The sequence below is a fragment of the Capricornis sumatraensis genome, chromosome 17 (genome assembly GCF_032405125.1).
Source record: "Capricornis sumatraensis isolate serow.1 chromosome 17, serow.2, whole genome shotgun sequence".
Taxonomy (NCBI): Eukaryota; Metazoa; Chordata; class Mammalia; order Artiodactyla; family Bovidae; genus Capricornis; species Capricornis sumatraensis.
This window is the reverse complement of record NC_091085.1, coordinates 47,352,857-47,368,170: the sequence shown is the minus strand read 5'-3', so window position 1 is coordinate 47,368,170 and position 15,314 is coordinate 47,352,857. Positions and strand designations below refer to the sequence as shown.

The 15,314-nt window shown below is 43.2% G+C and overlaps 2 protein-coding genes across 2 annotated transcripts in view; one reads left to right on the top strand and one right to left on the bottom strand.

Moving 5' to 3' along the window:
* Nucleotides 1-1,366, top strand: part of ETFDH (electron transfer flavoprotein dehydrogenase) — a 38,715-nt gene extending 37,349 nt beyond the window's left edge. The window contains exon 13 of the mRNA XM_068989757.1: nucleotides 1,040-1,366. Within this exon, the coding sequence (XP_068845858.1) occupies nucleotides 1,040-1,203 (164 nt within the window). The 3' untranslated portion in view covers nucleotides 1,204-1,366. The remainder of the gene's footprint in view (nucleotides 1-1,039) is intronic.
* Nucleotides 1,367-1,755: 389 nt separating this feature from the next.
* Nucleotides 1,756-14,667, bottom strand: PPID (peptidylprolyl isomerase D). The gene is made up of 10 exons (XM_068990295.1): nucleotides 14,508-14,667; nucleotides 12,509-12,649; nucleotides 10,118-10,224; nucleotides 7,964-8,152; nucleotides 7,017-7,139; nucleotides 6,411-6,517; nucleotides 4,594-4,735; nucleotides 2,960-3,046; nucleotides 2,818-2,860; nucleotides 1,756-2,115 (listed from the first exon to the last, which is right to left on the bottom strand). Exons 1-10 carry the CDS (start codon nucleotides 14,590-14,592, stop codon nucleotides 2,027-2,029), a joined length of 1,113 nt encoding a protein of 370 aa, XP_068846396.1. The 5' UTR covers nucleotides 14,593-14,667; the 3' UTR covers nucleotides 1,756-2,026.
* Nucleotides 14,668-15,314: the final 647 nt, after the last annotated feature.

Genomic DNA, 15,314 nt, shown 5'->3' with positions numbered 1-15,314 from the left:
CATCAAGGTTTTTTCCAAGAGTCAGCTCTTCACATCAGGTAGCCAACGTATTGGAGCTTCAGCTTTAGCATCGGTCCTTCCAGTGCATGTTCAGGGTTGATTTCCTTTAGGATTGACTGGTTTCTATGCTGACATACACACGCACATATACACATATGGTATGAATGTAGATATCCTAAAATACTAGATTTTGGCCACATGCAGCCGAGGGAAATGCTTCTAGATTTTAAATCTATCATGCATACTGTATCTTCTAGTGCTAAGCTTTCAACTAGAATTACAGTAGGAAGTGGTCTCCAGTGGTGGTGAGACAGACAGTACTCAGGTGTGTGGAAACCAGTGTACTCTGGACAGGGGGAGGGCCGTGACCATCTCTGACTTTCGCTCCTAACCCTGTCATCTCACTGGCTTGTAAATTGAGGGTAAGAGTTGATCTTTGCAGCCATAGCCACGTTCTTATGAGCAGATCTCATTTTATTGCACTTGGTGGATGTTGGGCTTTTTAAAAACTGAAGATCTGTGGCAGTTGTGCGTTGAACAAGCCGACTGGCGCCATTTTCCCAACATTTGCTCACTTCACATGGCACATGAAATTCTTACAAAATTCCACTTTCTCATTATATTTGATATTGAGATCAGTGATCTCTGATGTTACTACTGTGACTGACTGAAGGCTCAGATGGTAACACTATAATGTAACTGCTACATACACTGGTAACAAAACCCCCATGATGCACTCTATTTCACTGTATTGTGGTGTCTCCTGTGCAGGCCTGTATATAACATCACATTCAGAAACTGCCCAATGAAGAGTTCCGTTGTTACTTACACCAGCTCAGCCACGTGCTGCCACAACTTCTGCTTTTATCATATCTGATTTAAAACAATAGCAAAGGCACACACCCAGATCTTTGTAATATTCCCTGTGGGTAAATGTTCCGTCAGGAAACCTCGTGGGTTTCTGTGACTAGTTTCTCCAGGACTTCAGCTTCTACTTTGAAGTTAGCTACTGCACCACGTTGTCTATTTTTCCTCACAGGCGTCTATGAATTTGTCCCTGTGGAACAAGGTGATGGATTTCGGCTACAGATAAATGCTCAGAACTGTGTGCACTGTAAAACATGTGATATTAAGGATCCAAGTCAGAACATTAACTGGGTGGTACCTGAAGGCGGAGGAGGCCCTGCATACAACGGAATGTAAACTGCAGCTGGCTTCAAGGTCCCTAAAACAGATGGCAAACTAACTTCCAGTATTTGGAAGTTCACAGGTGTCAAAATATCTTAAAATATATTAGTGATCAGTATTCAAACAATAATTACCAGTGAAATCATTTTAAGATTATGAATATTTCTCTTAAATAAAACTTTGTTAAGTGCTGAAGCATCTATTTACTTCTCCGATTCTTCCAAGATTCAGCACCAAAAGCAAGATACACCATCAGCCTGTAATGTACATTTATTTGACTTGTCAAGTTCAACACTTCATGTAAAGTGTGTATTATGTTGTAGACCAGAGGCTGGCATCCAGCCCACCACTCTTCTTACAAACAGTACGATGGAGCCCAGCAACGCCTCCTGGTTTACATGCTGTCAGTGGCGGCTGCTGAGCTCCAAGTGCAGAACTAAGTAGTTGAGACAGCAATGTCTGACCCTTTAGAGACGCCGGCCAGCCCAGAGCCTGTACTGCAGACAGACGCATCAAAGAACTGAGAAAAACAATACACAGACTCAGGCTTTTGTCTGTTTATTCAAACACGATGTGTGTTTAGGAGTTTAAAAACAAGCTGGAAACACCATTATCCTTTGAATAATGCAGAGAGTCACTGAAGAGGGAATCGACGCCATTGGAGTTTGTAACACTGGTATGTTACACAGTAAGTCCCTATCCATATTCCTGGACTGTAAACACAGGGAACCGAAGTATCAGAGGGAGCACAGGAGGGATCACACCGAACAGACAAACCGTTTAACTGTCTTCCTCGCTCATACAATCAACACACACTTAAGCAAAACTGAATTCCTCATCAAGCAAACATTTTTGCATAAGCTGCCTTTTCTTTATCTTTCTGTGCCTTTATCTTTTGCTTGACCTTCAGCAATTCTGCCTGGATAGCTGTAAAATAAATATGGAGTATGAGTTATTTCTCAAAACATCCAAAAAATTAGGTTGACCAAATTGATGCTTTAGTATGGTTAAAAAAAAAAGATAAACCTCTTCTCCTGAAGAGTAACTGAGCCCAGTTAACAGAGCATGATTTAGAAGACTGTCCACCAAGAGAACCAACAATTACACGCAGATGTGCCTTCTCCCTTCCGTTTAGAGGCGGCTCTAAAGTGCCTCCCCAGTTTCATTTACCAAAAGACTCAAGATATATTTCAATATCTAGACTGATGATCACTATTTGTAGTTGGTTTATTGGGAAAGGTTATTTTTGTCACAGCTTTCCAAAACTTTCCTACAACATATCCAGTAGTTATTCGGGATATGTCCACATTCAGCTTAAGGAATGGTCCCAAACATTAATTAAATCTGCCATAAATACTACCTTCTAATGCTGCTCCTTCATCTAGCATTACAGGACAGTAAAGCAAATAGTCCAGATACATGCAAATAAGTGTTCTGGACAGAGACTAGACTAAGCTGAGGGCGGGGCCCTGCCTCACTGCAGTGTGATTGGACCCTGGCCCCGTAACAGGCCTTCTGTAGCATCTGCTTAACAAATAAATCTCTTTAATGGCAAAGGGTACAGTGGCTCACAAGGATGAATTCTTAAAAGACAAAGTGAACTCTTCACTCCAAAAACTGCCAACTTACCTTTATCTTCCGGTGCTATTTCCTGAGCTTTCTTAAGATCAGCCTTTAATTAGGAGAGAAACAAAAGAAAAAAAAATAATAGATTATGATTCATGAAAGCGGGTTTTTTTTTTTTTAATTAAAATTTAGAACAAAGTTTTACCAATGCTTGATCATATTCTTTTAATCCTTGCCATCCTTGGGCTCTACGGTACAGTGCTTTGGTATTTGATGGGTCTATTTCAAGGGCCTACAAAAAAATTATAAAATCAGTTTTTTTTTTATCTAAACATTGAATACTAAATATATATCCTAGATTTCAATTTGCTGTCAGCTCCAAATCAATTCTTCACTGCTTTGTGACAACAACGCTAGACCCAGAGAGCCGCCTCTGCCTGCTGACAAGTTGTTTGGTCAGCAGAGGGCGTTAAGGGGACACGGGCAAGGAACCTGTGCCCTTTCCAGGCTTCTGCAGGCGGGCTCCTCAAGCACCCAACCTCCCTGCCATCCAGCGAGGCAAGGCCACCCCCTCCGCAGGGACTCTGGATCTCAGCCCAGCCCAGAGGGAGTGGGCACTCCTATGTTATACATACAGATGCACATATAAATACATATATACCTGCTGTTGCCATATTCCTCAGGGTTCTCTTTACTAGCCGACCTCCATTACTCCAATTCCCTTTTTAATCTATTTTATAGTAAACTTTCTCCACAGAAATTACTGTGTAATACCTATCTTCTGATTGGGCCCTAGCTGATAGGAAAAAATATTCTGAATAAAAATTTGTATATATTCATTTAAGCTGACATGCAAGTTTTTTGCAGAACATGAGTAACTTAATAGGCTTCTCCTCTGAAACGTTTTAAAAATAATATATTTATTTAACATCTTTTAAAGGTCAGCACTCAGATTGTACTGAAAAGCGTATATGACTTGCCTCGCAAAGGTCAAGAAAGCAATCCAGAGTGAAGAGCCACCTTGTCTTCTCCTGCCTGCTCCCTTCTAAATACACTCTTACACCTTACTCCACCTACCCCATAAACTGGGACCTCATTTCATTTCTACTTGCTCGGGCATAGCTGACCTGTGTACACCAATTAGTGGGCAATATACATAAAAATGACTGGAGGTGGTCTTTCTGAAATATATGTTCTCGTTTGAAAAACCTGATCAAACACACTGTCCTAACTACTATGCTTAAGGAGGGAGTAGGGCCATTTTCCAGCTCTCTCCGTCAGCACTGCTGACATCCCCATGAAGGCAGGCAGCCTTCCTGTGTGTTCCAACAGCACTCATCCCCCCAGAAGAGTCCTGACAACCCTAAACTGAAACGGACTCCCTCTCCCACCAAGAAAATTCCTTGACGAGAGGGTCCGTCTTTCAATCAAAACACCTAAGCGCCTATCAGCTGCTTAATCTGTGCCCAACACTGCGCTTAAAATGCTTTACACACATAACACAGTCTTTATAACAGTCCCAGGAGGAAAGCAGTATTACCACTTAACACAAAGAAATTAAGATTCTAAAATTAAGAACCTCCTCAAAATCAAAAAGTGACAGTGGTCTAAGAGAAAAACCATGTCTGCTGACTGACTCCACAGCCACGTTCTTAATCATTCCTGGGTTTATCTTCCAATGTCTGGCACATAATAGGTGCTCAACAGTTAATAAATGAGCTGGGAAAGACAGTATCTTCACGGGAAGTTAAGTGATCGCATGTTATAAACTAAATGAATGGTTTGAGAGGAAGAACTGAGATCCAAAATATTCAGATGTAAGAACATCAACAGACTCACCTCTAAACAGCTATCGACTGCACCCTGCCAATCGGACATCTTCAGTTTGCAAGCGCCAATATTCAGCACGCAGCTCAAAGCAACAGGCTGCAGCTTTGCTCCATCTGCGTCCTCAGCAGCAGCCCGGGAGCCTTCCACATACCTGGATAACAGCCCCGTACAAGCAGCAAGCAACACCCCATTAAGACACTCTGCCTGTGACTCACTCATAACTCGTCAGTTTTGACATAAAAGTTCACTGATGCTAATATTAATACTCTTAATGACCACCATCTTTTTGTTAAATGCTTTCCTTTAGAAGATTTTTTTTTGTTCCAACTTTTTTTCCCAAAATGTTAAAAGACACCAACTTAAGAACAATCCCCAAACCTAAAGATTATATATACTATTAACACTTTTCTATTTGTAAAATGGAGGTTTTAGCAACCACTTTCCAATGGAAGTAGGTTTAGGACTAAGGCTGTCATTGCAGGAGCGGGACTGGACCGGGAAAGGTGAGGAAACCCGCAGTGGTGACTCCAACTCACCCTTTACTGTAGTTCCCATGAAAGGGGCCCGGCGACAATGCATGTACCTGGTCCCGACAGTCTAGTCTCTAGTCTCCCTCAGAGAAAAGGATCTGGGCTCCTGAGAGAAACTCACATCTGGACAGGAGGTTACATATAAGGTGAGCCCGGACCATCTCGTGGCAGAAAGCAGGCAAGTGCCCACAGACTAAGAGGAACATGTCAGATGCTGCCAAGGGGCTTCCACTGGGCAAATCCAAAACCTTGCAGCATCAGAAAGAATGACGGGAACAGTATAATAGGCTGAACTGAAAAAAATAATCCATGGATCTATAGTAATACTAAAAAAAAGGGGTAAGGAGTCCTTTCAAACAGAAGAATGACAGCTAGTAACTGCAGAATGGCTGGTAAAATCAGAAAATCACAGTTCTGCAAGCCTCAAGGTAGTAACTGATTCAGGCAAAGGTCTTCAGTGATGCTGAGACCACTGGATGAATTCCTAGAAACTTAGTCATACAATCTCACAGCACCACTGCACAGAGGACGTCTTATTTATTTAAAAGGTAAAGGTACTTTTATAATAGAGACACATGACTAACACCACTTTAACCAAGTGCCAGAACTCAAAATAAGCCAAACTGCCTTGTGCCTTCAGGACATGATACAGAGGATACAGACACATCATCTATCCTCTTGCTATCTTTAACCTCAAACTAATCTGGAGGAAGCAATAAAAACATACAGGTGATATTCCCTATGACAACTGGCCTAGACTCCACAAAATGGAAATGACTTAAAAGATTAAAGATTAGAGAAGCCTTAGAGACATAAAAACAAATGATACAATGGATACTGGAGTTAAAAAAATTTTGTGACAACTGGGGACCTTTGCATATGGATTACATAGTAGATAACAGTGTATCTATATTTGGGAGATGTTTTTATGCATCAAGAAAATGTCCTCATTTGGGTGGGAAATACTGATACTTGCTAAAGTATTGAGGGGTAAAGTGTCACGGTATCTACAACTTCCTTTCAAAATGATTCTGCAAAAATAAATGTGGCAGAAGTTAAAAATTGGTGAATGCAGATAAAGGTACATGAGTATTCATGTACTATTCTTAATTTTTCCATATTCTGAAATTTTTCAATTAAGAATCTGTAGGCAACTAAAAAAATGCAACTAAAATTTCAATATACCTGGTTATTCTCCAAGTAATAGGCCAAAAATACAAAAAGCAACTCCTGAATTTCACTTTGTAATTCAATTTATAAGTTCTTAAATGCAATTTATTAAAAATATTTTATTACCTTAAAACTTTTGTGTATTTTTTAATGGCCATCTCCCAGTTCTGGGATTTGAAAAATGTATTTCCAATGTTTTTTAAGTCTTCTGATATTAATAAAATTTTATCTACCTGTAAAAAAGAAAGAATACAAATATGGGGGGTTTGAGTATGTAATGCAGTTTAGTCCCAAGTTCTATCTTTAAGACAGGCTGACAAAAAAAGCTCAAAATTTTAGCCCTGGGAATTCCCTGGTGGTGGTCAGGACTCTGCTTCCACTGCAGAGGGCGTGGTTCCACTCCTGATCAGAAAGCCAGGATGCCACGTGCCACATACCATGACCAATAAATAAGTAAAATTTTAAAAATTTTACTACTAAATTTTCTTTAGCAGTTTGGCCAGTCTGAAAGTGTTTGTTAGTTGCTCAGTCGTGTCTGACTCTTTGAGGAGACTGTAGCCAACCAAGCTCCTCTGTCCATGGGATTCTCCAGGCAAGAATACCGGAGTGGATTGCCATGCCCTTCTCCAGGGGATCTTCCCAAACCAGGGATCCAACCCCAGTCTGCTGCATTGCAGGCAGATTCTTTACCATCTGAGCCACCAAGAAAGCCCAAAATCTTAAATGACTCACATCTTTTAAATCCACATCTGCGTCCTCGGGGAAATCTGGGTGACTGTCACCAGACCCATCCTTTGGGAATATTCCCCAATCATCTCCTTCTTTCAGTTCTCCGCATTCTGCAATAACGCACAACTGTAAAAATAACCCTCAATTGTAGAAGCGCACTACTACATTAATGATGATTTTTAAAAGGTCTGGGTTTAAAAGCTCTACGGCTGCAAGTCATGTGCAACACTGTCTACGTCGCTTCCTGGCGGCTCACCTGCTGTGACTGCAGTAACGCGCTTTACACACTGGCAGGGGCACAGCAAATCCCTACTGTGGATGCACTCACTGCAGCCAGTACTCAGTGTACAGCGTGAGTGGACAGTTTCACCGTTCCCTCAGGTGTTGCGCATGCTTTCAGCTGACTCTTCCCTTCGCACACTGGGGGACAGCACACCCCCGCAGGTCTGACTCTCCAGTTCCCACTCCCAACCCTGTGGATGCAGGGTGTCTGTGATGGCTGTGGTGATCCACAGACATGTGGAACACAAGGATCTTTGCAGTGACAGGATCTAGTCCAAACCCTTCAGTAATTTATACAGGATGAGAAACCAGGTCAAGGAAAGTGAAATCACAAGAGCAAGGCTAGACCACAAGTTACATGGCAGAGGAGACCAAAGGACTCCTGGTTTCCTGCCCTCTGTACTCTGCGCCCGTAGTCACACCAACTCAAAGTTCTACAGGCTTAGAAGACTTCAGTTATCAAAATCAGCAAGACTGAAGTTAAAATAATAAGTCTCTTTTTAAACTGCCCTCATCTTTCCCACAGTAGAAAACAGCTTCAAAGAAAAAGCGGCAGGTCCAGGCTTCCAGAACAAGAGCCTTCTGGACATTTTTCAGCCAGCAATCACCCTTTTACTCACCCTTCTCTAATCCAGCAGCTAAGATAATATTACCATCTTGCTACTCACTTTGGCAGGTTTTTCACCTTTCACCTCCACACTTTCCAGAATCTTTGCCACACCCATTCCTTTAATCACTTGGCCAAACACTACATGCTTCCCATCCAAATGCGGAGTCGGAACGGTGGTGATGAAGAACTGGGAGCCGTTGGTGTTGCTGCCCGCATTGGCCATGCTCAGCAATCCCTCCTTGTCATGCTGCGGGAATAAACCATAAAGAAAACCAAGGTAAGAGTTCCCGCTCTACTCTACCAACCGTTCACAGAAAAGGAGGGGGCTGCTGGAATACCACTTAGAGCACATAATGTAGAGTGATTTTACTTCATTATCAAGTGTGACTTTAATTCACACAACATGAGAGTACTTAACCACTTTCTAAACTTTAAGGAGAGCTTATGAAACTAAATTAAGATGAAACAGTGGGGGCAGGGGTGGTGCTCCTAAATCGATCACACTGAGAGCATGCTTGGACTTCATCAAGATGAAGATGCCACAGGAGGGAAGTCTAGTAATTCTGCTTCACCCTTTCTTATGACTGAGGCACATTTTTTCTGAAAGGCACTCAACAGTGTTCCCACTTTCAGGCCTACATTATGATTCTCTCGTCACACGTCAGCAAAGTTAGGCCCTTTCCTACTCTCCACTCATGTAACACTCATGTTAGCCCTCCCACCTGAAATGCCTTTTACCCCTAAACCCAAATCTAATCCAGCTCTCAAGACCACCAAGTGTGCAGAAGAATCATGTGTCCATGCAACAGCCCCTCTTTTTCTAAAATCTTATTTTTATTTTGGTTGCACTGGGTCTTCGTTGCTTTTGTGCAGGTTTTCTCTTGTGGCGAGTGGGCCGTTCTGTTGAGGTGCGCAGGCACCTCCTGGTGGCGGCTTCTCTCACTGCAGCACACAGGCGCTGGGTGCGCAGGCTTCACTAGCTGCAGCACAGGGGCTCAGGAGCTGGGGCGTGTGGGCTTATTCGCTCTGTGGCATGTGGGGTCTTCCCGCGTCAGGGATCAAACCTGTGTCTCCTGCATTGGCAGGCGGATTCTTATCCACTACACCATGAGGGAAGTCTACCCCCTTTCTTTTGATCAACTTTTCCATCACATAAGCTGAGTTTTCATCCTTCTGGTACTTTCTTTCTCCCTTCCAAAAGTCTGGTGCTTTCCCCACAATATTAAATATTAACAACTTTATTTCCTCAGCCTCCTCATGCCTTCTTCCTTCCTCACTCATATCCCTCCCTCAAAGGCATCTGTATTTTAGTTCCTTCTAACCAAATCTCAGCCACCTGGAGAGGTCCAGTCTGCCTAGTTCATGCACCCATTCCCTCTTGATGTCTTCCCTAGTAATCCAGACCATAGGAGTCATACCTTTCTCCTGTAGTATACACAGGTCTTGGTCAACTTAGCACTTACTTGCATTTTATTACATTATTCAGTTACATTATACAGTTGCCCTGTGTGTCTTAATCTTGCCTTTTTGGCAAGATTTTATTCCTCATCATGAAGGTCTTTCCTTTTTATAAACTCTTTGGTGCCAGTGACTGTATTCGCTACAGGAAATAAACTGCTTAAAACACTGATGACATTTATTCTCAAATGATCCTAAACACCTTGCTCCTGTTCCCATTTCCAAAAACCCATGTTTACTTTTGCTCTTAGATGTCCACTGTCATGACTGAATGATACCACACCCTGACCGTGACCCCAGGGTCACTGAAATTAAGCAGGCACAGGCGTCACTAAGGTCCCTTAGGAGCCTGGACATTAACCAGATCCGCTAGTCTGCAAATGCCCTGACACCCCGGACATTAGCCATGGTTTTGCTGCTCTTCAAATTTAGGCATAAAGATGCACAACTTACCATCCCTCTAATAGGAACATTTTTCTTGGAAACAATTTTGCTATATGCTAGTCACCCATGAAAACTCACTGGCTTTACTGCAGTGTATAAACCTGAATCACACTAAATAGTTGTTGTATTTTTGCCAATAAAATCATTGCCGGATGAGGTTTTTCATATTAAAGATGTATATTTATAAATATGATACCTTTCACAAATAAAGGAGATCTAAGCACATCTGAGGCATTTATCCTAACTTGACAAGAATCCCAGACACATGACAACCTTTATTGTTAGCAACACACATTTTTGTCTACTTTACCTTATAATGGAAATTTTCATCTTCAAATTTTTCACCATAAATGCTTTCTCCACCTGTCCCATTCTGATTTGAGAAGTCTCCACCCTGAATCATAAATTTCTTAATAACTAAAAAAAAGGAAAATCAGCATTAGAAACTACAGTACAGATGACTACAGCAATGTTAACGAATGTGTGACAATAAAGACTATTTCTCTCCTGCTCTCTCCACCTATACACACAACTTCAGGCTCTTAAAAAGCCTTTTCCCAATCCAGATCCCCACTAACACTCAGAGAATTAGTTCATATGGCACCTCCCCTACAACACTGTCAAACCTCAAGACTGGATCTACTAATTTTTCTCCCGTAGTACCTTGACTCTACCTTTCTTTTATAATATGGATCATAACAATCTGTCTCTTCTAGCAAACAGTTAAGAACAGCAACACCGTTTTTCTTCCAGGGTAACCATGTGCATCGCTGGGCACATAATGGTTACTCAAAAATGCCTACTGAATAAACCAATTATTCCCAAGAGGCCTGTTACACTGTATTGGAATTACTTCTGCAAATGTTATTACTTAACACTGCCACCACATTCAGATTCCCCAGAACTCTGTATCTGCTTGTATGACACTCATGTAGTCAGGAGACACAGATGGACGATAAAGGGAAAAGATAAGGCAGAGCCTGGAAGAATCCATGTGTTTCCTGATGGGAAAGGTCACAGGGTGCCTTCTTCCCCCAGCCAAGAAAATGCAGCAACACGTGTACAATGTTGCTCCCCAGGAAAGCCCTTGAGGAACTCAGCACCCAAGGTTTCTACAGGGGCTCATCATGAAGGCACTCTCTGCCTAGCAGATACCAAAATTCCACCACATCCTCAAAAGGAAAGCAACTGTTCAGCATAAATCAAACTGTACAGTCTCAGCAGAGTAAGCCACCTTACGATTCAGAGAATGGCTAAGTGCTCTGACTTCAGGCAATTCCACCCTTGCAAGTAGATTTATGGACAGCAGTCTCACGTTTGCAATGTTAACTCTTGTCCACAGACACTTTATTAGAATACAGGCAACTCGATTTACTGCGCTTTGCAGATACTGTGGGTTTTTGTTTTCTAACTTGAAGGTTTGTAGCAATTCTGCATCAGCAAGTCCATCAGTGCCATTTTTCCAACAGCATGTGCTCACTTCATGTCTCTGTGTCACATTTTGGTAATTCTTACAATATTTCTAACTTTTTCATTTTTATTTGCTACAGTGATCTGTGACCAGTGATTGTTGATGTTACTACTATAATTGTTCTGGCATTTTTTTTAGCAATAAAGTATTAGATTAAGATATGTATTTTTCTCCAGATACAATGCTACTGTGCACTTTAATAGACTATAGTATCCTGCACATATAACTTTTATATGCGCTGGGAAACCGGAACTTTGTAACTTGCTCTCTTACAACATTCACTTTATTGCAGTAGTCTGGAACCAAACCTGCAGTATCTCCCTGGTATGCTTCTATTTGGGACTTCCCAAGTGGCACTTGTGGTAAAGAATCCACCTGCCAAGGAGGAGACACAGGAGATGCAGGTTCAATTCCTGGGTTGGAACGATCCCCTGGAGAAGGAAATGGCAACCCACTCCAGTATTCTTGCTTGGAATATTCCATGGACAGGGGAGCCTAGTGGGCCACAGTCCATGGGGTCACAGAGTTGGATCTGACTAAGCACAAACACACGTTTGTATTTTGATATTTTATTAAACATGAAAGTAAATCAACAGTTTAATCTAAAATCAATGTTAATTTTTTCTTAATCAAGTTTCTTTAAATACTTATGTAACTACAAATTAACTTATTTGTTTATTCATCAAATAAATATTAAGTGCCTACTCAATAACGATACTAGATGCTGAGGACAAAATGGTGAGAAGATGCAGTTCCTCAAATATGGAGCTACTCCATGGGGAGTACCAGCAAATCATCACTAAACTAAAGTATGACAACACAGTGAAAGGTCACCTTGTCATCACATGTCACACCAGGGATCCAAAATATGGAATCTTTAAGTCAGCTGGAGTCTTCCCAAGCAATCCTGCCCAAGAAGTAGGCATAACTTTTTGTCACCAGGCAGTCAAGCTACCCAAGCTCTATTTGTTTATCATGGCCACATCCTGGTGAAACAAGGGTAACCCATTTCTCAATAAATAAACCTTAGGACCCTGCCATAATTACTTCCACCTTTCACAGCCCAACATCTATGAAACTGACTTATAGTCTCAGATTTTAAAGTATCTTTTTGAAACTAACAGTAATTTTTAACTCTCACCCTCTCCTTAGTGTTTTCTTCCCTAACTCCCTAAGGAACAGGATTCAGTGACCTCTAAGAAGAATCAGATTCACAAAATGTATACATACTTCTATGGAAAGGACATCCTTTGAAATGGAGAGGTTTCCCAGTGGTGGGTCCAATGCCTTTTTCTCCTGTACACAACGCACGAAAATTTTCTGCAGTTTTGGGTACAACATCTGCAAACAATTCTAAGACAATTCGACCAACTGAAAGAAAAAATAAAATTGTGTCAGTATGCAAAACAACTAAATAAGCATGATAGAAGGAATGGTAAAATTATGGTGACTGAAAAATACCAAGTTTTCTTTTTTTGGTCATTTTTCTAATATTCTAATTCAGTCTACCTAAATTGAGTATCATGTATCCAGATGACTTTAAAACAACTACTTTACTACATCTTACAAAAGATCATAAACAGTAGCCAGAAGATTAGCAGCATATAAGGACACCATCATCCTCTGTCGCCCCCTTCTCCACCTGCCCTCAATCTTTCCCAGCATCAGGGTCTTTTCCAATGAGTCGGCTCTTCGCACCAGGTGGCCAAAGTATTGGATCTTCAGCATCAGTCCTTCCACTGAATGTTCAGGGTTCACTGACTAAATGGACATGAGTTTGAGCAAACTCCGTAAGATAGTGAAGGACAGGGAAACCTGGCATGCTGCAGTTCAGAGGGTCACAAAGTCAGACAAGACTTAGTGACAGAACAACAACAAAGGACACCATCATTTGATTCATTTTCTCTGACATGTGCGCATAATTTTAAATCACCAAATGACCAATAGAAGAAAATACAATATCCTCTGAGTGGTCAGGCTGGCCAAGTTTTAAGTGCAGCTGTGGTCTCTGTGCTCTGTGGAACCTGCCTAGTGCCGCCTCTGCAGCAAAACCTGAAAAAGTTGCCATTCTAGACAATTCCTAATGCAGGCAATAAACGCAGCACTAAATTTCAAAACAAAATGAACGCACACCTAAGTCTCCCTGCGTGTGTTTGCCTGCCTTCTCAGTAAACAAAGACTGTTGCAGCCATTAAGCCATCACATTATGCTGACCTGACACTGCCGAAGAGCCCGGAGGGAACTCAGTATGGAGACAAACAGGCTGCCCATTTCCAAGTCCACCTAGCAGTCAGTTGCTGCAGCTACCCTGAACAGTGTACCCTGAGGAGACTAAGGATGGGAAAACATGGGATATTGGCCCCAGACAGCTGAGATGCACATCAAATGAATGATTTCAGTGAGCCCAGATTCTTACATCTTCCCATACAGAGAAAAGCCCTAAACTCCTTAACTAGAGACACCTGGTTTTCTTTAATAAACTAATCTTTTTTCGATGTTCCGACCACCTGGTCTTTGTTGCAAAAACTCCTATATACCTTGACTCCTTCCTCATCTCTTTGAACAGAGCTGAGATACTTTGTCCCAGGCTTAAGGGACAAGAGTTTTTTCCTTTAAAGCAGTTGTAACGTGTTCCAGAACAGGAGCAATTAAGCTACAAAGCAATGTGAGAATTCACAAGACCTGAGGCGCCTCCAAGCTGCTACTGTAGCCTAGGCAACCACACCGCCACACAGATCTCATTTTCCCCACGCCAACGGAGAAAATGAATGGATCAGTAGTAAAAAAGAATCAGTAGTAAAAAAGAAAACACGCAAAAGTCGCTTTAATTTATAGATAACATGGCAACTGCTGACATACATCACGTGGCGAAAGACACAGGGTGACGGGAGCCCACCAGACGCTTAACCTGGGGTTTTCAAAACAGGTTTTCGCCCTACAAACAAAATCATCTCGTTTTGTGCTAACTTCACGGTGCTAGGTGGCGGGCAGGTGCGGCCAAGTCGGGACAGATAAACCCAAAAGCTTCCAGCATTCCTCGAACAGAAATTTCCAGAAACTTCTCCACGCCCCAAGGCACCGGTACAAGGTCGCGGGCGCAACCCAGCCCAGAGGCCTGGACCAGTCCAGGTCCCAGTGTGGGCAGCCGGCCCCCACCTCAGACCAGCCCCCTGCCCGAGCAGCGCTCCAGCCTCAGGGGCCCCCGACCCCGGGCGCCCCGCCTCCTCACCTCGCTCCCCTCCGATGTCCACGTCGAAGAAGACTCGAGGGTTACTGGGGTTGGAAGGCTTAGCCTGGGGGGATGGATACGACATTCTGGCTTTAGGGCGCGTGTACGACCACCTCCTAACACCCCGTGGTCTCCGTGCAGCAGGAACCCTAAAGTCACAAGGCCCGCGAAGAACGGCGGCGCTGGTGAGCTGCTTCCGGCTGGGGTACGGAGGACACGGCTGACCTTCCGGCACCGCCTCTCAACTTCCTGCGGCGCGGCCCGACTTCCGGCTTCGCTGCCTTTGGAGTCCGCTGGTGCTTGAGCTCTAGTGGTCGGCTCTGCGCTTTCTCAGCTGGGTTTCTCCTCTTTTCTGGTTCACTGAAGCTGCAGGCCCAGTTGTTTTTATTCCTCTCGCTAGTGTTTTGGGAGAGCGTTGTCAGGCTGTCACCCCGTTCCACCTGGGGGCTTAGCTGTCAGGCGAGGGGCCGGCTGTCGAAAAATCCGTGTGTCTGGGAAACGGCTGGAAATGCTCACGTTGGGGGTCGTCAGAGGGTGGAGACGATGGCCCTCAGCACCCGCCTGGCGGCGCAGCAAGCCGCGGCGAGTCGCTGATCCTTGTGCGGTGGCGGCCGTGTTGTAAATAGATGCTCTTACTTGGCCATGTGAGCGGTGGCAGGAGGCCAGGCCGAAGATTCCTGGTTCAGCTGCCTTGTAGAGTGCCCGCTTTCCCTGGGGAGCTGTATTCAAGTTTCTGATTTCGCTGCATGACCGCACACTTCAGTTCAGTTCGGTTCAGTCGCTCAGTCGTGTCCGACTCTTTGCGAC